The following is a 27,162-nucleotide window of genomic DNA, read 5'->3' on the forward strand; positions in this document are numbered from 1 at the left end:
CGTGGCGTTTTCCGATTGAACCTGGATCGCCCGATCCCTCAGGAGATGGGAAGCTTGCCAAAGGGCATTGTAAATTGCCCTGAGTTCCAGGATGTTTATTGGCAGAGCAGATTCCTGACATGACCATATCCCCTGGAACTGGGCCCCTTGGGTCACAGCCCCCCAACCTCGGAGGCTGCCATCCGTTGTCAGTAGAATCCACAAGTGGATATTGAAATTCCTGTCTTCTACCAGGTGAGGAACTTGTAGCCATCATAATAGAGAAATCCGGGCCTTCGAAATAAGGTCAGTTCCTGATGCATGTGCAGGTGAGAAGCCGACCATTTGTCCAGCAGATCCAGCTGAAATAGCACTGAGCGGACCATAGCCTGCATAGCCAAGGCCTTGTTATTTGGAAGAAATACCTTCTGAGACACAGTATCCAGAATCATTCCCAGGAACTGAAGACGCTGGGTCGGTTCCAGGTGAGATTTCTGGAAATTTAGGATCCACCCATGATCCGTAAGCAGGCGAGTCGTCAGATTGATGCTGTGCAATAGACGCTCCCTGGGCATAGCCTTTATCAGGAGATCGTCCAAGTAGGGGACTATGTTGACTCCCACCAAGCGCAGTTGCAGCATCATCTCTGCCATGACTTTGGTGAAGACCCTCGGAGCTGTGGACAGGCCAAAGGGCAATGCTTGAAACTGGAAATAGTCATCCAAGATAATGAACCTGAGGTAAGCCTGATGAGGGGGCCACATGGAAATGTGTAGGTAAGCACATTTGGCATCCAGGGATACCAGGAATTCCCCTTCCTCCAGACCGTACACCACTGCCCTCAGAGATTCCATCTTGAATTTGAACACCCGCAGATACGGGTTGAGAGACTTCAAGTTCAAGATGGGTCGCACCGAACCGTCTGGTTTTGGAACGACAAAAAGACTGGAGTAAAAACCCCTGTTGCGTAACGGAGGAGGCACTTGGACCACCACTCCTGTCCGCAAAAATGTTTGAATAGCCTCTTGCAAGGTAACTCTTGCTGCGGGTAAAGTTGGTAAGCCCGATTTGAAAAATCTGTGAGGAGGGAGTGCTTGAAATTCCAGCTGGTATCCCTGGGAAATGAGGTCCCTCACCCAAGGATCCCGGCAGGACTTTGCCTACCCTTGGGTGAAGTGTTAAAGGCGAGCACCCACCTGAAAGTCGCCTTGCTGCTGGGGATCCGGTGTTCTGGTCCAGGGAGGCAGCAGCTGCAGGTTTACGGGACTTACCACGAGATCCTCTCGGAGTGGTGGAGACTCCCTGGCCCCTGCCTCTGGGGCAGATTGTCTAAACCTTTAATAATCTGATCAGACCACCTGACCATTGCCCTAAAAATCCACCCACAAACTACTGTGGGGCGCTGTGCAATGCCCGCTGCCGTATAAATTGCCTTGAGAGTGGTCTCAATTTTACGGTCAGCCGGCTCTTTTAGGGATATAGAAACTGGCACCAGCAGTACCAATTTCTTAGATAGTCCGGACACAGATGTATCGACTGACGGGGGGTTTTCCCAAACCTTTTTCCTCCTCTGGGAGGGGAAAGGTAGCTAAAAACCTCAGAGGAATTTTAAACTTCTTATCATGGTTTAACCACGCTTCCTTGGCCAGGGAGTTTAACTCCTTAGACACAGGAAAAGTAGCTGAGGTCTTTGGTCTAACATTAAAGTACAACTCCTCATCTGGTTTTGTCTCCTGATCCGGTATGTGAAGAGCCACTCTTACAGCAAAAATGAAGGCCTCCACCCCTGGGGACAGAGAGCTGTTCTCATCCATATCATCATCATCCACATCAGGCTGATCAGAATCAGAGTGGAGCACCTGTGGCAGTGAGCGCTTATGTGAAACCAACAAAGGGGGCTGAGAAGCCTTTCTGGTATCTGCTGCTTTATCCATACAATCAATAAACTGTTTTAACACCTGTCTCTCCTTTTTAGCTGCAGCTAATTCTGAATTGACATACTGAATCATGCTCTTAAAATTATCTAACCAGTCAGGTGCCTCTGAACTCTGTCCCTGTGGAGATAAGGAACATTGTTCACACATGACGGACCCCGCTGATGAAGGGGTAGAATTACAAGCAGCACACATAACCATGTCCACAGACATATTTACACCACTGAAAATACAGCGCAGCTCACTGAAAATACCTCCACACAGACCCTAGAGAGCCCCTGGAGTGACACTGAGGAAACGGATAGCGGCACACAAATACAGCAGCACAATATGTGAATGTAAGTGTACAACCTGTATAAGTGCGGCGGCGCTGCCGCTAGAGAGCCACCTCCCCTATGGCCCCCTGGTACCAGGACAGAAGTCTGTAACAGTGTGGGTCCCCGGAGGAGCAGTATTCATGCAGCCTTGATGATCCGCAGCAGCAGGAAATGGCGCCTTCCCATCTCTGGTCTCGCTTCGGGAAGCCCCGTCCCTTGCAATGGCGCGCAGTCCCTGTAGCTCGTTTTTTATACTGGCCATGTTAAAACACTTTTAACCATAACAGTACACACACAGCCTTCACTGACCACTGCTGAGTGGAGCCAGTTTTGTCCGCGGCAGGCACCGCAGCTCGTGGCCCATGATCGGCCGTGTGACATGACGCCAAAACTGCACCAGGGACCCGCTAACTGGGACTCGGGTGTAACACTCACCGCACCTTGATCTTCGGCATCTGTTAGAGGGTGGCGGCTAACTGCCAGTGTGGGCACACATACTAATGATGTGTGATCAGCACCTCAGGAGCTCAGAGTCCTGTCAGATGGGATTACGAACCATTAACCCTCAGGATGTTAGTTCGGTCCACCCTCTAAGTCCCACGAAGCAGGTAGCCTGGTTGCCAACCAGGGCTACCTGAAAATAACTAACTAAAATAAAAAAATAAAGGAAACTCTCTGGAGCTCCAGAGAAATGCACCCAGCTCCTTGGGCGCATTTTTCTGAACTGAGTCTGGTAGGAGTGACATAGAGGGGAGGAGCCAGCACACACATACACACACTAAAGGTTTTAAAGTGCCAGGCTCCAGTGGACCCGATCTATACCCCCATGGTACTAAAGTACAGAACCCCAGTATCCAATAGGACGTAAGAGAGAGGTTCAATATTGTAGGCTCAAAGTGTCACACGATAATCAGCTAATTAATCCAAACCACCTGCAAAGGGTTCCTGAGCCTTTAAATGGTCTCTCAGTCTGGTTCAGTACAATTCACAATCATGGGGAAGACTGCTGACCTGACAGTTGTGCAGAAAACCATCATTGACACTCTCCACAAAGGAGGGAAAGCCTCAAAAGGAAATTGCAAAAGAAGTTGGATGTTCTCAAAGTGTTATATCAAAGCACATTAATAGAAAGTTAAGTTGAAAGGAAAAGTGTGGAAGAAAAAGGTGCACATGCAGCAGGAATGGTTGCAGCCTGGAAAGGATTGTCAGGAAAAGGTCATTCAAACATGTGGGGGTGCTTCACAAGGAGTGGACTGAGGCTAGAGTTAGTGCATCAAGAGCTACCACACACAGAAGGATCCTGAACTGGGGCTTCAAATGTCGTATTCCTCTTGTCAAGCCATTCCTGAACAACAAACAATGTCAGAAGCGTCTTACCTGGGCTAAAGAGAAAAAGAACTGATGTGTTGCTCAGTGGTCCATAGTCCTTTTTACTGATGAGAGCAAATTTTGCATCTCAATTGGAAACCATGGTCCCAGAGTATGGAGGAAGAATGGAGAGGCACACAAGCCATGATGCTTGAAGTCCAGTGTGAAGTTTCCACAGTCTGTGTTGATTTGGGGAGCCATGTCATCTGCTGTTGTTGGTCCACTGTGCTTTATTAAGTCCAGTGTCAACGCAGCCGTCTACCAGGACATTTTAGAGCACTTCGTGCTTGCTTCAGCAGACAAGCTTTATAGAGATGCAGACTTCATTTTCCAGCAGGACTTGGCACCTGCCCACACTGCCAAAAGTACCAAAACCTGGTTCAATGACCGTGGGATTACTGTGCTAGATTGGCCAGCAAACTCGCTTGGTCTGAATCCCATAGAGAATCTATGGGGCATTGCCAAGAGAAAGATGAGAGACATGAGACTGAACAATGTAGAAGAGCTGAAGGCCGCTATTGAAGCATCCTGGACTTCCATAACACCTCAGCAGTGCCACAGGCTGATAGAATCCATGCCGCATTGAGGCAGTAATTCATGCAAAAGGGGCCCAAACCAAGTACTGAGTACATATGCATGATTATACTTTTCAGAGGGCCGACATTTCTGTATTTAAAATCCTTTTTTATTTGATTTTATGTAATCTAATTTTTCTAGATTTTGGATTTGGGGTTTCTTAAGCTGTAAGCCACAATCATCAAAATTATAACAAATAAAAGCTTGAAATATCTCACTTTGCATGTAATGAGTCTTTATAATATATTAGTTTCACCTTGAATTACTGAAATAAATGAACTTTTGCATGATATTCTAATTTTCTGAGTTTCACCTGTAGTATGGGTTCCAAGGTAGGAACAGTAGAAAATGAGAGATGTGGGGACTGAAACAGTAATTGTCATCAGACACTGCAGGGCACAGTACACATGAAACAGACATCAGTGATGCCCCCTCCCCCCCAATTATTAAGCACTAACATGCGCTTTATACCTCACATGATTGCATTAATCTGCCAGTGAATAAGAAGCAGTACACAGGTGGGATCGCCTTTTAGGCATCAAATATTTGTTGCCTCCAAGATTGGTTAATTATCATTCTTTTTGTATGTTCCTATATTCTGAATCTCCGACACACTTGATGGACATTCTCTCCCCCTCCATATAGCTTTCAGTTTTTCAAACTGTTGTTTCAGTCTTTCTTCTTTACCGTGAGATACTGTCCTTTTCTATACATAAAAACACCTGAAGGATATAGGTATGTCACATATATGTTCAGTTACTGACACACTATCATCCAATAGTTCTCCTGGTCATGCCCTCATAAGGATAACCCTACATATACTACACCACTCTAATCAGGGCCGGTGCAAGGTTTCTCAGCACCCTAGGCAAATCTTCAGTGCCCCCCCCCCCCCTTCATGAGGGGGAGGCAGAGAGGGCCCCAGACATAGAGAGTCAGGGAGAGAGCGACAGTATCGGGGAGAGAGGGAGAGAGAGAGCCAGTGTCAGAGTGACAGTTTCAGGCAGGGAGGGAGAGAGTGTCACAGAGTGAGAGAGATAGTGTAGGGGAGAGATTGAGTGTCAGGGAGACAGTGTCAGGAAGAGGGCAAGAGAGAGAGAAACGCGCACCTTGACAAAGGGGCGTCCGCGCCCCGAAACGTTGGATTACAAGCTGATGTGATGGATTAAAGCACTTAGTATGTTTCACTAATTCCAAGCTGTTTCAGTCTCTGAGTGCCGCTCATGGGTATATTGCTGCTGTATATATACACACACCGTAATGCCGGACACATTATGACACACACCGCAATGTCCGTGATACATTATGCCACACACTGCAATGACCCTGAGACATTATACCACATACCCCAATTCCTGTGATATAGTATACCACACACCGTAATGCCTGTGACACATACCGCAATGCCCGTTATACCCTATGCCACACACCGCAATGCCCGTTATACATTATGCCACACTGCAATGCCCCTGAGACATTATACCACATACCACAATGCCCGTGATATAGTATACCACACACCGTAATGCCTGTGACACATACCGTAATGCCCGTTATACCCTATGCCACACACCGCAATTCCCGTTATACATTATGCCACACTGCAATGCCCCTGAGACATTATACCACATACCACAATGCCCGTGATATAGTATTTCACACACCGTAATGCCTGACACATTATGACACACACCGCAATGTCCGTGATACATTATGCCACACACCGCAATGCCCATTACACATTAAGTCCAACAGTAAGGCTTCTAATTACTTTTAAATTACCTGCTCGTTGCCAGGGGTTTCATGCTCTTGGTTCCATGCACGTGCCAGGGGTTTTCATGCTCAGGGTGTCATGCTCGTTGCCAGGGGTTTCATGCACTGGGTGTCATGCTCGTTGCCAGGGGTTTCATGCACTGGGTGTCATGCTCGAAGCTAGAGGTAATGCTTGTTGCTAGGGCTGTGCTCCCAGTGCCACATATGCCCCCAGGGCCAATATTCCCCCACAGTGCCAGGTACACACATGCCCCCAATGCCAAATATGCCCCCCCCCCCCAGTGCCAGGTACACATATACCCCCCAGTGTCAAACATGCTCCCCCAGTGCCACATATGCCCCCTCAGTGCCACATATGCCCTCCCAAGTGCCAAATATGCTCCCCCTCCCCCAGTGCCAAATATGCTCCCCTAGTGCCAGGTACAACTCACCCCCGCTCCTCCGCTGTTTTGTGAAGGAGGGACAAAGAGGGCACAGCGCGCGCCTCTCCTGTGTCCCTCCTGCGTCTCTGGCGTGTCTGTTAAATGAAGTGCCGGTTCTTGAGCCAATCAGAGCTCACGAATGGGCACTTCATTCAATAGACACGCCGGAGACGCAGGAGGGACACAGGAGAGGCGCGCGCTGTGCCCTCTGTGTCCCTCCTTCCCAGCAGAGATCAGTGGCGGCTAGAGCGCCCCGCAGCCCTGCACTTTCCCAAGCGAGCGCAGTGGCTGCGGACCCCTAGTTACACCACTGAACACAGCTTAGTCACACTGCTGCGTATATAATATACACAGTACAGTATATAAGATATAATGCACACATATAGTGCACTGGGTGACACACAGTGTAATCACACTGCAGCAGTAGCACATATATAAATAGAGACTCACAGCTGTAAAGGAGGATACCGACTAGAGGTGAACAGGACTGTGATGGGGGCGGGACTTTGCGGCATTAGGCCCCGCCCCCTAAATACCCGCGAATCAGGAGCCAGCCAGGGCAGAGCAGGCAGGGCCAGGATTTGTCCTCCTCTGCTACATCCTCCGTGGTTGCAGCTGCAGCGTTACACAGCTTGCACTGCAGCAGCTTCAGCTCCTCCACACAAAAAACACTGACACCAGGTGAGCAGGCGCCATACATCCCTCGCGGTGAGCGCAGTGCAAATCCTGTGAGTCTGTGACATCATTGATTTTGTTGCTTCACTCAGCGCCGCCCTCCAAGTGCCAGCGCCCATAGGCAGTTCTCTAAAGCTGCCTAGTGGTGGCGCCGGCCCTGACTCTAATGTCAAATCTTACCTGGTTTCAGCTGCTTGCTCAAAACTCACCTGCTATTCTACTGCTCTTATTAAAATGACCAATGATTTACTCATTGCCAGATGGTTATTGGGGCTCATTCAGAGGTGGGTGCTACTGGTGCTGCATCTTTGTAAGCAGCGGATGTGCAACAATATGCAAATTGTGTAATTAGATGCCTCTTGCGGCTTCTCTGTTCCACTGCTGCGTATGAAGATGCAGCATCCAATCAACCCCGTCTGTGTCACCCCTGTCTGTCTACTCCTCCCCTTTAGAATGTAAGCTCTCATGAGCAGGGCCCTCTTCCCTCATGTGCTTATCCTTTTTCTTACTTGAATAATCTTCAACTGTACCAAATCCCGCAGTCTTCTGCACATGATACTTATTCCAGTGTCATCTGCTGATATAGTTATGTTTGGTTACCCTGTACTTGTCCTATATTGCCTTCAACTGTAAGTTGCTGTTTTCCTGTTTTGATTATTTGTTTATGTACTCTGTAATTGGGCGCCATATAAATAAAGGATGATGATGATAATAATAATAATAATATGCATGAACATCGGACATCTGAGTAACCCTCCGGATACTCAGCATGTCCGGGAAAATCACACTGCCAGGATCAGTGAAGCTGTGTCTGGGGATGCAGACATTGGCTTCAGCACGCCCAGAATATGGGTTGGCATGTTTCCCCCCCCCCTTTATTTAGAATGCTGCCCGTCACTGTCCTAAAACGGCAGAATGTCAATCATGCTGCGGCTTTTGGAGTATGTGCAGATCTTAAAACATTGGGGGTAATTCAGACTGGATCACTGTAGCGGCAGCAATCACAGTCTGAATTACTTTGTGGATGGCCGAACTGCGTGTGTGCACCCTGGGAGCCCAGTTATGCTATCAGCATCTCATTGGTGCGATGGCCTCTGCCTGATTGACAGGCAGAGGCGGTCGCAGGGCGGGAGGGGGCGTGCCAATGGCATTAGAACGCCGCTGGCAGGGTGTGGTCCCGACAACGGAGGATTGTCCGGACCATTTTCAGCGGTGGCTGTGTGACGTCACATGTGCATTTCTGTGAAACTGATCGGAAATGTGCTAAATTTAGCACATCTACGATCCGGTCTGAATTACCCCCATTAATGTTTACCGTAAATGTCAAAATAGCATTCACCTCTGAATCACCCCCATTATATCCTTCTGCCGCTCTGTCACAGTTGACATCTACTCCTCTAGAATTTACTTGCTAGTTTTTCCAGGCCCTTTTCTAATATTCTTACAACTTTTAAAATCACATATTTATTGTTCCTTCCCTTCTACTACATTGGGATATCTCAAGGCTCAGTCCTAATTCACCTTAATATTCTCCATCATCAAGTGCCCCCTTGGTCAAACTTGCCATTGCAACCTGAACTTATCCTAAGCAGATAGTAATAGATGTGCTGATTGGTGTTCACATAAGCCAACATTCCCTACAGGAATTTGAACGTAGTGGACAGGCACTGTACACATGGGTTGCAATTAAAATGCCGCCTATCGGGATCCCGTCGTTCAGGATACCGACGCTGAAATCCCAACAGTCTACAATATCAACAGCCAGAATCCCAGCACAACAGGGCTAGTCCCACTTGTGGGTGTCCACGACACCCATAGAGTGGGAATATATCCTGTGGCGCGCGCACACTGGGCCCACAAGGGGACTCTTAGCGCTCGCCCCGCTGATGGCAGTCTGGCGGGTGGGATACCGCAGTCGGAATATTGACAGCTGGCATCCCATCAGCCAGTTAATTGTATGTAATCTGTACACACAAATGTACAAGTGTAAACTACTGTAGCTTTCATGGCAGACCTTGTAAGACTAATAAAATTACTTTTGGCATGTTTAATGACTGGCTGAATAAATTGTTTGATGACATATTTCTTTGTGTATTGTTAAGGTATTCTTCAGCAGAAATACGGAAGCATGTCACAATTCACAGTACATCTGGATTTCTACATCAGCGCAGCCTGAGTACACCTACTTCATATTCCCTTCAGCTAGTGAGTATTGTAATTTTACTGATATTAACATACAAAATGTAATGAGATGTAATGATAACCATTATAAAACCTGGTGTTACCCTTCGTATGGAAGATCTGGATCCCTGGGCTCAGTACATATGGATATGCAGTAAAAACCCCGAAAACAGGGTTTTTTTTTTACTGCATTTTCCCTTTAGTACATCCTGCTTTGTGTGTTAGGGGGCAATCACCCTCATCGCCACCACTAATGAATGACTGCCCAACACTAAATAGTGCATATATATGTATGTGTGTGGGGGTGGGGCCCTTTGGGGGCCTGTTGACATTTTGCTACAGGGATACCATAGGTTTAGCTAAGTCCTTGCTCCATATCCATGCAGCTCGGGTCTGTGGTCTGTATACACTTGCAGTGGAGTGAGCCCATGGTACTTACTGTGTTTCCTCTGAAGAACTGCCCTGTAAAGTGTTCTGTGTGCAAATCACCACAGGACTCTTCAGAGCTGCAGAAGTACACGGTCGAGTCAAATTATTATTACCATCAGCTAATAGCCAGAGTAACCGCCGTGTGCAACATGGACAGCAGCTCCACAGACTGAACTGTCGTTTTAGACACACGTGTGGTAGCCCCAGGTTCATATTGATGGTGAGCTGCTCCACTGTACTGTGGTGTATTGGTTGGCCCTCATGCCCCTTTCATAGCCAACATTCACCTCTCACATCAATAGCATTTTCCACGTCAGCTATTCGCAATGGTGCCATTTGTCTAGTCAAGAAACACCCTCACCACAGCAGCACATGAACAGTTCACAAACTGCGCTGTTTCAGAAATAAAGCCGATAATCATCCCTCTTTTCAACTCTGATAAATCGCTCCTTTTAGCCATGTCAGCAACAATGACACTGTAGGTGTGCAGATGGCCTATCACACACCTTATACACCCACAAGCCAGCGCACAACACATGACGTACTTAATGGGCTACACGCTGCCGACGTCAAATGTAGGAGGTGGTCATAATAATATGATTCTACTGTGTATGTCATTACTAGTAACTGTAGTCATGCTGAACAAATGGCTGCAGAGGCCTTTCCTGTACATCAGTCACTTCCTGTCTTACAAACACTTCTTGTATAACAAAGTGGATAGCAATGATTCAACTTCCGCCATCCACATACATCTATCTACATGCCCATTGTAGGCAGAGTGTAAGAAACACATCAGGACAGAGAGAGCAACTGTTGTAAACTCTGCAGAAATGTTATATTGCCATACACGATTGCTTTTAAAAGCTGAATCTAGTCCCAGGACGTTGGGTAGGCTGATTATGTTGCTGTAGTATTTCAAGTCACTGATTGAGTGCAGCATACTTCACATTGTTTCATGTCTTTCTGTGCTGCTGCCATTGTTGGATGCGCTGAAACGTCTATCAACTTTCACATGAAGTGTATGATTAAGTGAATTAATTGCGGGCTTGCAGCTCCATAGCCTTGAAGTTTATCCCTGAAACCACTAAGTGGGCCGCAACTTCATAGCTCATGAGCCAATGTAGAAATTTTTAGCTGTTTGCTTATTGCTCACTAAAAAATCTCAGTATTCCACTAATTTTGCAATGTTTGTTCAGCACTATTTCAATGTAATGCTGCATTTTTCTTACCTACGTTTGAGTTTACACTTTTAAAATATGATGATGCTGAGTGCTAGGGGTTCCGGCTGACTCGCCGACATGAAGAATACAGACAGCGAAAAGACCGACAACAGAAGACAGAAAGACACCAGTTAGACAATAGTGAGAGACCGACAGTTAAAAGTCAGACAAAGTTAAAATAAAGACAAAGGAAAGCCCGACAAGACCAACAGTCCGACAGAACAAAGACCGACAGTTCATAAGTCAGACAACAGTCACATCGAACACCTCTAAACCGACATCGCATAAATCGACAACACAACACACCACACCAAGTCCTTCATCAGACAAGATTTATACCGAAACACAACAGACCGACAGTATATATGCAGACACACAAAAGACCGACAAAACACAAGTCAGACGTGCATTTGACCGACATGACAAAAACCCGACAGTGCATACATAGACAGTAAAAAAGACTGACAATTAATCAAACAGACCTCGATAATATCGACAAGTAAAAGACCGACAGTGTATGCATAGACATGCAAATGATCGACAAATCATAAAACAGACAGCAGTAATACCGACACATAAAAGACCGACATCATATACCTAGACAATACATACATATAAAAAGAATAAAATAATACCGGCACACAAAACACCGACAGATTATTAGGACAGGGGCCAATATATCGATATCATAGACTTCTGAGACTTTCATTTCCCCAAGACTACCCTCCTACATACATGTCGCCGCGTACACACCTGTACCCTCAGCTCCAAATAGGTTAGGCGGATGGACGGTTGTCACCCCAACAGCTCACGGCGCTACCCTCATCCGTGGAACTACAGGTCCCAGCCACACCTGTCAGCCTTACAGCTACCAAGCCCAAACCATACAGGCCAAAGTCATGAGTGCAAGGCCAAACCCCACACACCCCCACCCTTCCCCGCAAAGCACCCCATCCCCTCAGTCACCCCTCTTCCGTCCGCCACCCCTGCGATGTCTGGGCGCCCTGTCCTGGATGTCTCCATCGTCACCCCAGCAACGGCACCATGCCGTCTAACCTCAGACACGCCTACGCTAACAGCGCTACCCTCATCCGTGGAACTACAGGTCCCAGCCACACCTGTCAGCCTTACAGCTAACAAGCCCAAACCATACAGGCCAAAGTCATGAGTGCAAGGCCAAACCCCACACACCCCCACCCTTCCCCGCAAAGCACCCCATCCCCTCAGTCACCCCTCTTCCGTCCGCCACCCCTGCGATGTCTGGGCGCCCTGTCCTGGATGTCTCCATCGTCACCCCAGCAACGGCACCATGCCGTCTAACCTCAGACACGCCTACGCTAACAGCGCTACCCTCATCCGTGGAACTACAGGTCCCAGCCACACCTGTCAGCCTTACAGCTAACAAGCCCAAACCATACATGCCAAAGTCATGAGTGCAAGGCCAAACCCCACACACCCCCACCCTTCCCCGCAAAGCACCCCATCCCCTCAGTCACCCCTCTTCCGTCCGCCCCCCCTGCGATGTCTGGGCGCCCTGTCCTGGATGTCTCCATCGTCACCCCAGCAACGGCACCATGCCGTCTAACCTCAGACACGCCTACGCTAACAGCGCTACCCTCATCCGTGGAACTACAGGTCCCAGCCACACCTGTCAGCCTTACAGCTAACAAGCCCAAACCATACATGCCAAAGTCATGAGTGCAAGGCCAAACCCCCCCCCCCCCTTCCCCGCAAAGCACCCCATCCCCTCAGTCACCCCTCTTCCGTCCGCCCCCCCTGCGATGTCTGGGCGCCCTGTCCTGGACGCTTCCATCGTCACCCCAGCAACGGCACCATGCCGTCTAACCTCAGATACGCCTACGCTAACAGCGCTACCCTCATCCGTGGAACTACAGGTCCCAGCCACACCTGTCAGCCTTACAGCTACCAAGCCCAAACCATACAGGCCAAAGTCATGAGTGCAAGGCCAAACCCCACACACCCCCACCCTTCCCCGCAAAGCACCCCATCCCCTCAGTCACCCCTCTTCCGTCCGCCCCCCCTGCGATGTCTGGGCGCCCTGTCCTGGATGTCTCCATCGTCACCCCAGCAACGGCACCATGCCGTCTAACCTCAGACACGCCTACGCTAACAGCGCTACCCTCATCCGTGGAACTACAGGTCCCAGCCACACCTGTCAGCCTTACAGCTACCAAGCCCAAACCATACATGCCAAAGTCATGAGTGCAAGGCCAAACCCCCCCCCCCCCCCTTCCCCGCAAAGCACCCCATCCCCTCAGTCACCCCTCTTCCGTCCGCCCCCCCTGCGATGTCTGGGCGCCCTGTCCTGGACGCTTCCATCGTCACCCCAGCAACGGCACCATGCCGTCTAACCTCAGATACGCCTACGCTAACAGCGCTACCCTCATCCGTGGAACTACAGGTCCCAGCCACACCTGTCAGCCTTACAGCTACCAAGCCCAAACCATACAGGCCAAAGTCATGAGTGCAAGGCCAAACCCCACACACCCCCACCCTTCCCCGCAAAGCACCCCATCCCTTCAGTCACCCCTCTTCCGTCCGCCCCCCCTGCGATGTCTGGGCGCCCTGTCCTGGACGCCTCCATCGTCACCCCAGCAACGGCACCATGCCGTCTAACCTCAGACACGCCTACGCTAACAGCGCTACCCTCATCCGTGGAACTACAGGTCCCAGCCACACCTGTCAGCCTTACAGCTACCAAGCCCAAACCATACAGGCTAAAGTCATGAGTGCAAGGCCAAACCCCACACACCCCCACCCTTCCCCGCAAAGCACCCCATCCCCTCAGTCACCCCTCTTCCGTCCGCCCCCACTGTGATGTCTGGGCGCCCTGTCCTGGACGCCTCCATCGTCACCCCAGCAACGGCACCATGCCGTCTAACCTCAGACGCGCCTACGCTAACAGCGCTACCCTCATCCGTGGAACTACAGGTCCCAGCCACACCTGTCAGCCTTACAGCTACCAAGCCCAAACCATACAGGCCAAAGTCATGAGTGCAAGGCCAAACCCCACACACCCCCACCCTTCCCCGCAAAGCACCCCATCCCCTCAGTCACCCCTCTTCCGTCCGCCCCCCGTGATGTCTGGGCCCCCTGTCCTGGACGCCTCCATCGTCACCCCAGCAACGGCACCATGCCGTCTAACCTCAGACGCGGGGGCCGTCCAAGACGAGACGTTATGAGTCCCGTCCACCCGCAATAGCTATTGAGAGCGTTGCGTCCAGGTATGGTGGCGACACCGTGACTGAGTGTACAGGGGTGGTTAGGAGAACTACAAGTCTCAGTTATGTGTAATATTATTTTTTGATAATGAATGTTTGTCGGTCTTGAGCTTATCTGACTTATGTCCTGTCGGACTTAAAAAATGTCTACATATGCTTTGTCGGTCTTTTGTTTGTCGGTCTTGAGCTTATCTGACTTATGTCCTGTCGGTCTTTAAAATGTCTATATATGCTTTGTCGGTCTTCAACAGTGTCTGTGTAATACGTATCTAATTGATAATTGTTGGGCTTTTTTAATGTCTGCATACACGCTGTCGATCTTCGAGAGGTCTGTTTACTTTCATTGTCTAAGTTATCTATGTCGAGGTATGATTAATGTCGAACCATAGTTTCTCTGACGTCCTAGTGGATGCTGGGAACTCCGTAAGGACCATGGGGAATAGCGGCTCCGCAGGAGACTGGGCACAAAAGTAAAAGCTTTAGGACTACCTGGTGTGCACTGGCTCCTCCCCCTATGACCCTCCTCCAAGCCTCAGTTAGATTTTTGTGCCCGAACGAGAAGGGTGCACACTAGGTGGCTCTCCTGAGCTGCTTAGTGAAAAAGTTTAAGTATAGGTTTTTTATTTTCAGTGAGTCCTGCTGGCAACAGGTTCACTGCATCGAGGGACTAAGGGGAGAAGAAGCGAACTCACCTGCGTGCAGAGTGGATTGGGCTTCTTAGGCTACTGGACATTAGCTCCAGAGGGACGATCACAGGCCCAGCCATGGATGGGTCCCAGAGCCGCGCCGCCGGCCCCCTTACAGAGCCAGAAGACAGAAGAGGTCCGGGAAATCTGCGTCAGAAGACGTCCTGTCTTCAATAAGGTAGCGCACAGCACCGCAGCTGTGCGCCATTGCTCTCAGCACACTTCACACTCCGGTCACTGAGGGTGCAGGGCGCTGGGGGGGGCGCCCTGAGACGCAATAAAAACACCTTAGATGGCGAAAAATACATCACATATAGCTCCTGGGCTATATGGATGCATTTAACCCCTGCCAGTTTTTCCTTAAAAAAGCGGGAGAAAGGCTGCCGAGAAGGGGGCGGAGCCTATCTCCTCAGCACACAAGCGCCATTTTCCCTCACAGCTCCGCTGGAAGGACGTCTCCCTGACTCTCCCCTGCAGTCCTGCACTACAGAAACAGGGTAATACAAGAGAGGGGGGGCACTAATTTGGCAGATTAATCAATACAGCAGCTATATAAGGGAAAAACACTTATATAAGGTTATCCCTGTATATATATAGCGCTCTGGTGTGTGCTGGCAAACTCTCCCTCTGTCTCCCCAAAGGGCTAGTGGGGTCCTGTCCTCTATCAGAGCATTCCCTGTGTGTGTGCTGTGTCTCGGTACGTTGTGTCGACATGTATGAGGAGGAAAATGGTATGGAGGCGGAGCAATTGCCTGTAATAGTGATGTCACCCCCTAGGGAGTCGACACCTGACTGGATGGTCTTATGGAAGGAATTACGTGATAGCGTCAGCACTTTACAAAAGACTGTTGACGACATGAGACAGCCGGCAAGTCAGTTAGTACCTGTCCAAGCGTCTTAAACACCGTCAGGGGCTCTAAAGCGCCCGTTACCTCAGATGGTCGACACAGACCCAGACACGGACACTGACTCCAGTGTCGACGGTGAGGAAACAAACGTATTTTCCAGTAGGGCCACACGTTACATGATCACGGCAATGAAGGAGGTTTTGAACATTTCTGATACTACAAGTACCACAAAAAAGGGTATTATGTGGGGTGTGAAAAAACTACCCGTAGTTTTTCCTGAATCAGATGAATTAAATGAGGTGTGTGATGAAGCGTGGGTTTCCCCCGATAAAAAACTGCTAATTTCTAAAAAATTATTGGCATTATACCCTTTCCCGCCAGAGGTTAGGGCGCGTTGGGAAACACCCCCTAGGGTAGATAAGGCGCTCACACGCTTATCAAAACAAGTGGCGTTACCGTCTCCTGATACGGCCGCCCTCAAGGAGCCAGCTGATAGGAAGCTGGAAAATATCCTAAAAAGTATATACACACATACTGGTGTTATACTGCGACCAGCAATCGCCTCAGCCTGGATGTGCAGTGCTGGGGTGGCTTGGTCGGATTCCCTGACTGAAAATATTGATACCCTGGACAGGGACAGTATATTATTGACTATAGAGCATTTAAAGGATGCATTTCTATATATGCGAGATGCACAGAGGGATATTTGCACTCTGGCATCAAGAGTAAGTGCGCTGTCCATTTCTGCCAGAAGAGGGTTATGGACGCGACAGTGGTCAGGTGATGCTGATTCCAAACGGCATATGGAAGTATTGCCGTATAAAGGGGAGGAGTTATTTGGGGTCGGTCTATCGGACCTGGTGGCCACGGCAACGGCTGGGAAATCCACCTTTTTACCCCAGGTCACCTCTCAGCAGAAAAAGACACCGTCTTTTCAGGCTCAGTCCTTTCGTCCCCATAAGGGCAAGCGGGCAAAAGGCCACTCATATCTGCCCCGGGGCAGAGGAAGGGGAAAAAGACTGCAGCAGGCAGCCTCTTCCCAGGAACAGAAGCCTTCCCCCGCTTCTGCCAAGTCCTCAGCATGACGCTGGGGCCTTACAAGCGGACTCAGGTACGGTGGGGGGTCGTCTCAAGAATTTCAGCGCGCAGAGGGCTCACTCGCAAGTGGACCCCTGGATCCTGCAGGTAGTATCTCAGGGGTACAAATTGGAATTTGAGACGTCTCCCCCTCGCCGGTTCCTGAAGTCTGCTTTACCAACGTCTCCCTCCGACAGGGAGGCGGTATTGGAAGCCATTCACAAGCTGTATTCCCAGCAGGTGATAATCAAGGTACCCCTCCTACAACAGGGAAAGGGGTATTATTCCACGCTGTTTGTGGTACCGAAGCCGGACGGCTCGGTGAGACCTATTTTAAATCTGAAATCCTTGAACACTTACATACAAAGGTTCAAATTCAAGATGGAGTCACTCAGAGCAGTGATAGCGAACCTGGAAGAAGGGGACTATATGGTGTCTCTGGACATCAAGGATGCTTACCTCCATGTCCCAATTTGCCCTTCTCACCAAGGGTACCTCAGGTTTGTGGTACAGAACTGTCACTATCAGTTTCAGACGCTGCCGTTTGGATTGTCCACGGCACCCCGGGTCTTTACCAAGGTAATGGCCGAAATGATGATTCTTCTTCGAAGAAAAGGCGTCGTAATTATCCCTTACTTGGACGATCTCCTGATAAGGGCAAGGTCCAGGGAACAGTTAGAGGTCGGAGTAGCACTATCTCAAGTAGTACTACGACAGCACGGGTGGATTCTAAATATTCCAAAATCGCAGCTGATTCCGACGACACGTCTGCTGTTCCTAGGGATGATTCTGGACACAGTCCAGAAAAAGGTGTTTCTCCCGGAGGAGAAAGCCAGGGAGTTATCCGAGCTAGTCAGGAACCTCCTAAAACCAGGCCAAGTGTCAGTGCATCAATGCACAAGGGTCCTGGGAAAAATGGTGGCTTCTTACGAAGCGATTCCATTCGGCAGATTCCACGCAAGAACTTTTCAGTGGGATCTGCTGGACAAATGGTCCGGATCGCATCTTCAGATGCATCAGCGGATAACCCTGTCTCCAAGGACAAGGGTGTCTCTCCTGTGGTGGTTGCAGAGTGCTCATCTTCTAGAGGGCCGCAGATTCGGCATTCAGGACTGGGTCCTGGTGACCACGGATGCCAGCCTGAGAGGCTGGGGAGCAGTCACACAGGGAAGAAATTTCCAGGGCTTGTGGTCAAGCATGGAAACGTCATTTCACATAAATATCCTGGAACTAAGGGCCATTTACAATGCCCTAAGTCAAGCAAGGCCTCTGCTTCAGGGTCAGCCGGTGTTGATCCAATCGGACAACATCACGGCAGTCGCCCACGTAAACAGACAGGGCGGCACAAGAAGCAGGAGGGCAATGGCAGAAGTTGCAAGGATTCTTCGCTGGGCGGAAAATCATGTGATAGCACTGTCAGCAGTGTTCATTCCGGGAGTGGACAACTGGGAAGCAGACTTCCTCAGCAGACACGACCTCCACCCGGGGGAGTGGGGACTTCACCCTGAAGTCTTCCACATGATTGTGAACCGTTGGGAAAAACCAAAGGTGGACATGATGGCGTCCCGCCTCAACAAAAAACTAGACAGATATTGCGCCAGGTCAAGGGACCCTCAGGCAATAGCTGTGGACGCTCTGGTAACACCGTGGGTGTACCAGTCAGTGTATGTGTTCCCTCCTCTGCCTCTCATACCCAAGGTACTGAGAATCATAAGAAGGAGAGGAGTAAGGACTATACTCGTGGCTCCGGATTGGCCAAGAAGGACTTGGTACCCGGAACTTCAAGAGATGCTCACGGAGGACCCGTGGCCTCTACCTCTAAGAAAGGACCTGCTCCAGCAGGGACCCTGTCTGTTCCAAGACTTACCGCGGCTGCGTTTGACGGCATGGCGGTTGAACGCCGGATCCTGAAGGAAAAAGGCAATCCGGATGAAGTCATCCCTACCCTGATCAAAGCCAGGAAGGATGTAACCGTGCAACATTATCACCGTATTTGGCGTAAATATGTTGCGTGGTGTGAGGCCAGGAAGGCCCCTACAGAGGAATTTTAACTGGGTCGTTTCCTGCATTTCCTGCAAACAGGACTGTCTATGGGCCTAAAATTAGGGTCCATTAAGGTTCAAATTTTGGCCCTGTCAATTTTCTTCCAGAAAGAACTGGCTTCAGTTCCTGAAGTTCAGACGTTTGTCAAGGGGGTACTGCATATACAGCCTCCTTTTGTGCCTCCAGTGGCACCTTGGGATCTCAATGTAGTTTTGGGGTTCCTAAAATCACATTGGTTTGAACCACTCACCACTGTGGACTTAAAATATCTCACATGGAAAGTGGTAATGCTGTTAGACCTGGCTTCAGCCAGGCGTGTCTCAGAATTGGCGGCTTTATCCTATAAAAGCCCTTACCTAATTTTTCATACGGACAGGGCAGAATTGAGGACTCGTCCTCAATTTCTCCCTAAGGTGGTTTCAGCGTTTCACTTGAACCAGCCTATTGTGGTACCTGCGGCTACTAGGGACTTGGAGGACTCCAAGTTGCTGGACGTAGTCAGGGCCCTGAAAATATATGTTTCCAGGACGGCTGGAGTCAGAAAATCTGACTCGCTGTTTATCCTGTATGCACCCAACAAGCTGGGTGCTCCTGCTTCTAAGCAGACTATTGCTCGTTGGATTTGTAGTACAATTCAGCTTGCACATTCTGTGGCAGGCCTGCCACAGCCAAAATCTGTAAAAGCCCATTCCACAAGGAAAGTGGGCTCATCTTGGGCGGCTGCCCGAGGGGTCTCGGCTTTACAACTTTGCCGAGCAGCTACTTGGTCAGGGGCAAACACGTTTGCTAAATTCTACAAATTTGATACCCTGGCTGAGGAGGACCTGGAGTTCTCTCATTCGGTGCTGCAGAGTCATCCGCACTCTCCCGCCCGTTTGGGAGCTTTGGTATAATCCCCATGGTCCTTACGGAGTTCCCAGCATCCACTAGGATGTCAGAGAAAATAAGAATTTACTTACCGATAATTCTATTTCTCGTAGTCCGTAGTGGATGCTGGGCGCCCATCCCAAGTGCGGATTGTCTGCAATACTTGTACATAGTTATTGTTACAAAAATCGGGTTATTATTGTTGTGAGCCATCTTTTCAGAGGCTCCTCTGTTATCATGCTGTTAACTGGGTTCAGATCACAGGTTGTACGGTGTGATTGGTGTGGCTGGTATGAGTCTTACCCGGGATTCAAAATCCTTCCTTATTGTGTACGCTCGTCCGGGCACAGTATCCTAACTGAGGCTTGGAGGAGGGTCATAGGGGGAGGAGCCAGTGCACACCAGGTAGTCCTAAAGCTTTTACTTTTGTGCCCAGTCTCCTGCGGAGCCGCTATTCCCCATGGTCCTTACGGAGTTCCCAGCATCCACTACGGACTACGAGAAATAGAATTATCGGTAAGTAAATTCTTATTTTGACGGTAAAACTAAATTGTCTGACAATCACTGTCGGACTAATCTTTGTCGGGAAAAATTGATTCGAACCGCTATACCACACCCGAGTGCTTGAATGGGCAGAGATTCAGTGGAACATTTACTAAGCAGTGATAAGAGTGGAGCAGTGAGCCAGTGGAGAAGTTGCCCCATCAACCAATCAGCAGCTCTGTATAATTTTATAATATGCAAATTCTAGATGTTACTTCACTGCTGATTGGTTGCCATGCGCAACTTCTCCACTGGCTCACTTCTCCGCTCTTATCACTGCTTAGTAAATGTCCCCCATAGTCTCTGTTGGAAGGCCATTCTGCGGTGTGCTGGTCCAGCATGGGAGATGTAAGAAGCCCTGTACATTCTTGACCACGCTACACTAGTGCCTTGCCTCCATCCAACAGCATCGGAAACCTCTTGAACACCCCTGCTCACCATCCCCTGCCTCTATTACTTGATGATATTGTAATATTATTTTGTTCTATTGTTAGGATGATCTAATATTGGGTACACCCTATTTTATTTTAAACATTTTTTTTTTTTAAACATATTTTATTATAGAACTGTAAATGCAGTTTACAGAAGACAAATGGAGATAGTACAATACATATCAACAGACAGAAAGCTAGAGTACAAATATCAGAACGATAAATATTGGGAGGTTACACACAATTCGGATAAATAAAATATAACAGTACATCATATGTCATTGTATTTCGTTCCTCAAGAGTTTAGAATGGAGGGCAACCTAGCGTTAGGACTTCCAAATTATACCAGGAGGTCAGACATATTGCGGCTCGGAGCGTATCCTTTCTACCTGGGGGTAAGGTGTGTATAAAAGGTAACCATGGGAGTCATTCCGAGTTGTTCGCTCGTTATTTTTTTCATGCAACGGAGCGATTAGTCGCTAATGCGCATGCGCAATGTCCGCAGTGCGACTGCGCCAAGTAAATTTGCTATGCAGTTAGGAATTTTACTCACGGCATTACGAGGTTTTTTCTTCGTTCTGGTGTTCGTAATTTGATTGACAGGAAGTGGGTGTTTCTGGGCGGAAACTGGCCGTTTTATGGGGGTGTGTGAAAAAACGCTACCGTTTCTGGGAAAAATGTGGGAGTGGCTGGAGAAACGGAGGAGTGTCTGGGCCTACGCTGGGTGTGTTTGTGACGTCAAACCAGGAAAGACAAGCACTGAACTGATCGCACTGATCGCACTGTAAGTCTCGAGCTACTCAGAAACTGCACAGAAAAGTCTTTTCGCAATATTGCGAAACTTTCGTTCGCAATTTTGATAAGCTAAGATTCACTCCCAGTAGGCGGCGGCTTAGCGTGTGCAAAGCTGCTAAAAGCAGCTAGCGAGCGAACAACTCGGAATGACCACCCATGTACTAAAGAACTTTTCTGCTTTGTTCTCCATGTTAATAGACGTTTCTAACCAATCCATGTGGAACAAGTGTTCTATTCTAGGCATCAGTAATGCCAGGGATAAAGTACCCGACATGATCCATTGGGACAAGATAGTTTTCTTAGCTGCAGCAGCAATTTTTGTTAATAACAGCTTCTCCCCCCTAGATAATTTAGGGTGGGAGTGTGTTACAGAAATATTCCATATTGCCCACTCAGAAGTAATCTCTAACCGTAGCTGAAGAGTCGTATTTATGTAAGATTGAACTAATGACCAAAATGTGTGAACCTCTTTACAGTCCCACATACAGTGCATTAGATCTGCATCTGGCTGCATTCATTTAAAGCAGTTGGAGTTAGGGGAGGCTCCTGTTAAGAAACGTAGTTTAGGTGTGATATAAACACGATGCAACAACTTATAATGCATTTCTGCATATGATGCCGAAATGAGGTGTTTATTAAATTTTATAAATGAGGACAAGATTTCCTGTATTGAAATATCAGGAAACTCCCTTTTCCATTTTGCCAATCCCGAGTTCAGTGTTTCCAAATTTAACTGTTTTTTTATAAGAGGGTATATAAAGGAGGTCGAGTAAGGCAACAACGAGTCTCTAGTTATTATGTTGTCTATTTTACAAGTCCTATCATTATTTGATAGGAGTGATACAATTTTCTTTATAAAACTACGAAGTTGAAAATATACAAAGAGGGGTATATTGACTTGTGGATATGATTGTTGTAATTGTTCACGCGTACGCATCTGTAGGGTGTCTACATCTAGAAATTGATAAGTCAAGCGGAGACCTTTCTGAGACCAAGAGTTAAATACCTCAGACGATAGACCCCTAATGAATCCAGTGTTATGTGTTACTGGGATGAAGATTGTGTGTGAGGCTGAGACCCCTAGCTTTTTCCGAGTTTTTCTCCAAGCTATACATATAGTCGTCAGTAATAAATTGTGGGAGATACTATCAGGGAAGCTAGTAGGTGTCATGACTAAGGTTTTTGTGAACCCGGTGCTAGCGAAGTCTGCGCGGGCGACTGGAGGACTACACGAATACCACCACTGACCTGGTTTTGGAAGTGTTGTGGACTCGGGGTCTCTTCCGGTGACTGGGAAGAGGAACCGCGGCAGAGATGGCCGAATCCAGGTTCTCCTCATGCAGGATGAGGTCGGCAGACAGGAAGCACGTGTGGGCGCTGAAGGTCTCCTGAAAGACAGAACTGGAAAGGCGCTGATGAATCAGTGAAGAATAACAGGTACAACTGTGCTAAAGGGCACGGGGTGCTTGGGGACACTGAGGTGCTTGGAGACACTGAGGTGCTTGGAGACACTGAGGTGCTTGGAGACACTGAGGTACTTGGAGACACTGAGGTACTTGGAGACACTGAGGTACGTAGAGGCACTGAGGTGCGTAGAGGCACTGAGGTGCGTAGAGACACTGAGGTGCGTGAAGACACGGGTGCGTAGAGACACGAGTGCGTAGAGACACTGGGGTGCTGAGGCACGGAGGCACGGAGGTGCTGTAAGCACGGAGGTACTGAGGCACGGAGGTGCTGAGGCACGGAGGCACGGAGGTGCTGAGGCACGGAGATGCTGAGTCACGGAGATGCTGGAAGCACGGAGGCACGGAGGTGCTGGAAGCACGGAGGTACTGAGGCACGGAGGTGCTGAGGCACGGAGATGCTGAGTCACGGAGGTGCTGGAAGCACGGAGGCACGGAGGTGCTGGAAGCACGGAGGTACTGAGGCACGGAGGCACGGAGGTCCTGAGGCACGGAGGTACTGAGGTGCTGAGGCACGGAGATGCTGAGTCACGGAGGTGCTGAGGCACAGAGGTGCTGAGTCACGGAGATGCTGGAAGCACGGAGGCACGGAGGTGTTGGAAGCACGGAAGTACTGAGCTCTGGAGATCCCAACTACAACAGTAGTAAAACTGAAACACGACAGCTGTGGTTTTCAGTGGAGAACATGGAATTCAGTACTGTGCCTTTAAGACGAAACATTGCAGCTGTGCCTTTACATTGAGACTCAGGGAAATGGTGAAATCAAATGGCAACACACAAGTAACCATACAGGAACAAGGGAACAGAGTTTCCACAGGAACTTAGGTACAATGGTTACCTTAAGGGAGCTCAGCATAAAGACTCTCACAAGGCTGTATGTGACACGAGGAACTGGCCCAGATTCCAACTCAGCCTCCTGATTTATACTTCCTGGTCCTTGATGATTGGTGGGCAGGATTAGGTGATGTCACTGTCATGTGACTACTCTAGCCAAGGCTGTGATGTAGAATGAGGCCTAGCAGGCCAAGAGAACACTGAAGCCTGGACTTCTGCAAAACACAGGATGCTTGCTTTTAGATTACTGAATTCAGCCTCACACAGGAGATCACCACAGGTGGAGCTGATTACCTATTACCTCTCAGGCAGAGAACTCAGGAAAACTGACAAGCTGTTTAACTCCGTGAGTGAAAAGACACAGGATCCAGGACAGATGGCAGGGGTAAGTCACCAAATATAAAACCTACAGTCAGGATTGTGACAGTATCCCCCTCTTCAAGGGTGGACTCCGGACACCCATCTTGAATCTTAGAGGAACTTGAGAAATTCATACAGAAGAATTTAGGACCTTCGTTGATGCAGATTCCAAAGGTTTAGGACTAAATTCTTTAACTACAGCGTTACTGAAAGTCTGTAAGTCATGGAACACAGGATCATTACTCTCAAAGAGCATGTTGGCCCACTCCAAAGCTCTTCCTCTGAATGCCAGGAACAGATATCGAGTAACGTTGGAAAGAGTTACTGCACCTGAAGGATCAGACTCCATCCGAGAGAGAAATTGTTCAACCAGAGCGGCATATTGCAATAAATCTCCATCAAAGTAAATAGGTGGAAAACCATCAGACGAAAGCTTAGAGGATGAAACTGGAGAAATCTTTGACTGGACGAGTAGGACTGGATTGGATCCGGGGATGCTTGAATTGGCTGGAACCAAAGGAGACTGACCAGGCTGGTCCTGGAGTAACACTGGACCGGCTGGAACCGGAACGAACTGACCAGGCGGAGCCTGGAGTATTGCTGGACCGGCTGGAACCGGAACGGACTGGCCAAGCTGGGCCTGGAGTATTGCTGGACCGGCTGGAACCGGGACGGACTGACCAGGCTGGGCCTGGAGTATTGCTGGACCGGCTGGAACGGGGACGGACTGAGTCCTTTCTTCACGGGGCTGAACCAAGGCAGGAGCCCCCACTTCACGGGGCTGGGCTGAGGCAAGAGCCCCCACTTCACGGGGCTGGGCTGAGGCAAGAGCCCCCACTTCACGGGGCTGGGCTGAGGCAAGAGCCCCCACTTCACGGGGCTGGGCTGAGGCAAGAGCCCCCACTTCAAGGGGCTGGGCTGAGGCAAGAGCCCCCACTTCAAGGGGCTGGGCTGAGGCAAGAGCCCCCACTTCACGGGGCTGGGCTGAGGCAAGAGCCCTCTCTTCACGGGGCTGGGCTGTGCTCTGAAGGCTCTCTGGCTGGGCAGCGCTCTGAAGGCTCTCTGGCTGGGCAGCGCTCTGAAGGCTCTCTGGCTGGGCAGCGCTCTGAAGGCTCTCTGGCTGGGCAGCGCTCTGAAGGCTCTCTGGCTGGGCAGCGCTCTGAAGGCTCTCTGGCTGGGCAGCGCTCTGTAGACCCTCTGGCTGGGCAGCACTCTGTAGACCCTCTGGCTGGGCAGCACTCTGTAGACCCTCTGGCTGGGCAGCACTCTGTAGACCCTCTGGCTGGGCAGCACTCTGTAGACCCTCTGGCTGGGCAGCACTCTGTAGACCCTCTGGCTGGGCAGCACTCTGTAGACCCTCTGGCTGGGCAGCACTCTGTAGACCCTCTGGCTCTGGACCCTCGGATCCCCTTCCTGGGGCTGTACCCTCGGAACCCCCTCCTGGGGCTGGACCCTCTGAAGAACCCCCTCCTGGGGCTGTGCCCTCTGAAGAACCCCCTCCTGGGGCTGGATGCGCTGAACCCCTCACTGGGGCTGGACGCTCTGAACCCCTCACTGGGGCTGGACGCTCTGAACCCCTCACTGGGGCTGGACGCTCTGAAGAACCCCTTCTTGGGGCTGGACACTCTGAAGAACCCCTTCTTGGGGCTGGACACTCTGAAGACGCCCCCCCTGGGGCTGAAGACACGGACGCCCCCCCTGGGGCTGGACACTCTGAAGACGCCCCTCCTGGGGCTAGACACTTTGAAGACGCCCCTCCTGGGGCTGGACACTTTGAAGACGCCCCTCCTGGGGCTAGACACTCTGAAGACGCCCCTCCTGGGGCTAGACACTCTGAAGACGCCCCTCCTGGGGCTAGACACTCTGAAGACGCCCCTCCTGGGGCTAGACACTTTGAAGACGCCCCTCCTGGGGCTGGACACTCTGAAGACGCCCCTCCTGGGGCTGGACACTCTGAAGACGCCCCTCCTGGGGCTGGACACTCTGAAGACGCCCCTCCTGGGGCTGGACACTCTGAAGACGCCCCTCCTGGGGCTGAAGACACGGACGCCCCCCCTGGGGCTGGACACTCTGACTCCTCTGTGACTCTAAATGGCTTGAATATTCTTCTCTGGACACCCAACTTGGGATAAGGTCTTTTAATCACCGGACCCCAGTCATAAATTTGAGTCTCTTTCCGAGTAGCCATCTTGATACCCCCGTCAGCAGTAGCAGGATCGGCTACTGTGGATGACTTGTAGACATGAGCACTGTGATACTGCGATTTGTCACCATTCCCTGGCTTGCGAAGAATGCAGTCTTTAACAAAATGACCGGAATTTCCACAGTAAAGACAGAGGTGTAGCTCCCTACGCCGCTGACGTTCAGCTTCAGAGAGCTTGGGCCGTGGATAGCTCTGATGAACAACTTTTCCTTGCACAGAGGAAGAGACTCTATTAACTGGTTGGGACAAAACAGGATCAACAACGTTGGTAGTATTCCTGAGGAGATCAGGCATTACAGAGAGAATACTAGGCAAAAGTTCTTGTAACTGTAATAACATCTGGTAGAATATCTGCAGTTGGTCAGGAGTCTTAGAGCAGAAGGTCAGAGAATCTCTGGAGAAAGAATTCCGCTGCAGACACTGTGCCAATTGATGCTGAGTCGACTCCAGACCTTCCAAGCGTCCTGCAATATTGCTTAGGAGGTCCTGCGTCAGACAAACACTTTCGGCCGGGTCCATGGGGCCAGTTCCTACTGTCATGACTAAGGTTTTTGTGAACCCGGTGCTAGCGAAGTCTGCGCGGGCGACTGGAGGACTACACGAATACCACCACTGACCTGGTTTTGGAAGTGTTGTGGACTCGGGGTCTCTTCCGGTGACTGGGAAGAGGAACCGCGGCAGAGATGGCCGAATCCAGGTTCTCCTCATGCAGGATGAGGTCGGCAGACAGGAAGCACGTGTGGGCGCTGAAGGTCTCCTGAAAGACAGAACTGGAAAGGCGCTGATGAATCAGTGAAGAATAACAGGTACAACTGTGCTAAAGGGCACGGGGTGCTTGGGGACACTGAGGTGCTTGGAGACACTGAGGTGCTTGGAGACACTGAGGTGCTTGGAGA

At 49.8% G+C, this 27,162-nt stretch overlaps 1 protein-coding gene across 2 annotated transcripts in view; it reads left to right on the forward strand.

The window, feature by feature from the left end:
• The window catches only part of DOCK8 (dedicator of cytokinesis 8), a 458,638-nt gene that overhangs the window by 41,187 nt on the left and 390,289 nt on the right, over positions 1-27,162 (forward strand). For both annotated transcript variants that reach the window (XM_063913931.1, XM_063913933.1), the window contains exon 2: positions 9,147-9,249. In XM_063913931.1, coding sequence (XP_063770001.1) covers positions 9,147-9,249 — 103 coding nt within the window. The remainder of the gene's footprint in view (positions 1-9,146; positions 9,250-27,162) is intronic.

This window comes from Pseudophryne corroboree, chromosome 1 (genome assembly GCF_028390025.1).
Source record: "Pseudophryne corroboree isolate aPseCor3 chromosome 1, aPseCor3.hap2, whole genome shotgun sequence".
Classification (NCBI taxonomy): Eukaryota; Metazoa; Chordata; class Amphibia; order Anura; family Myobatrachidae; genus Pseudophryne; species Pseudophryne corroboree.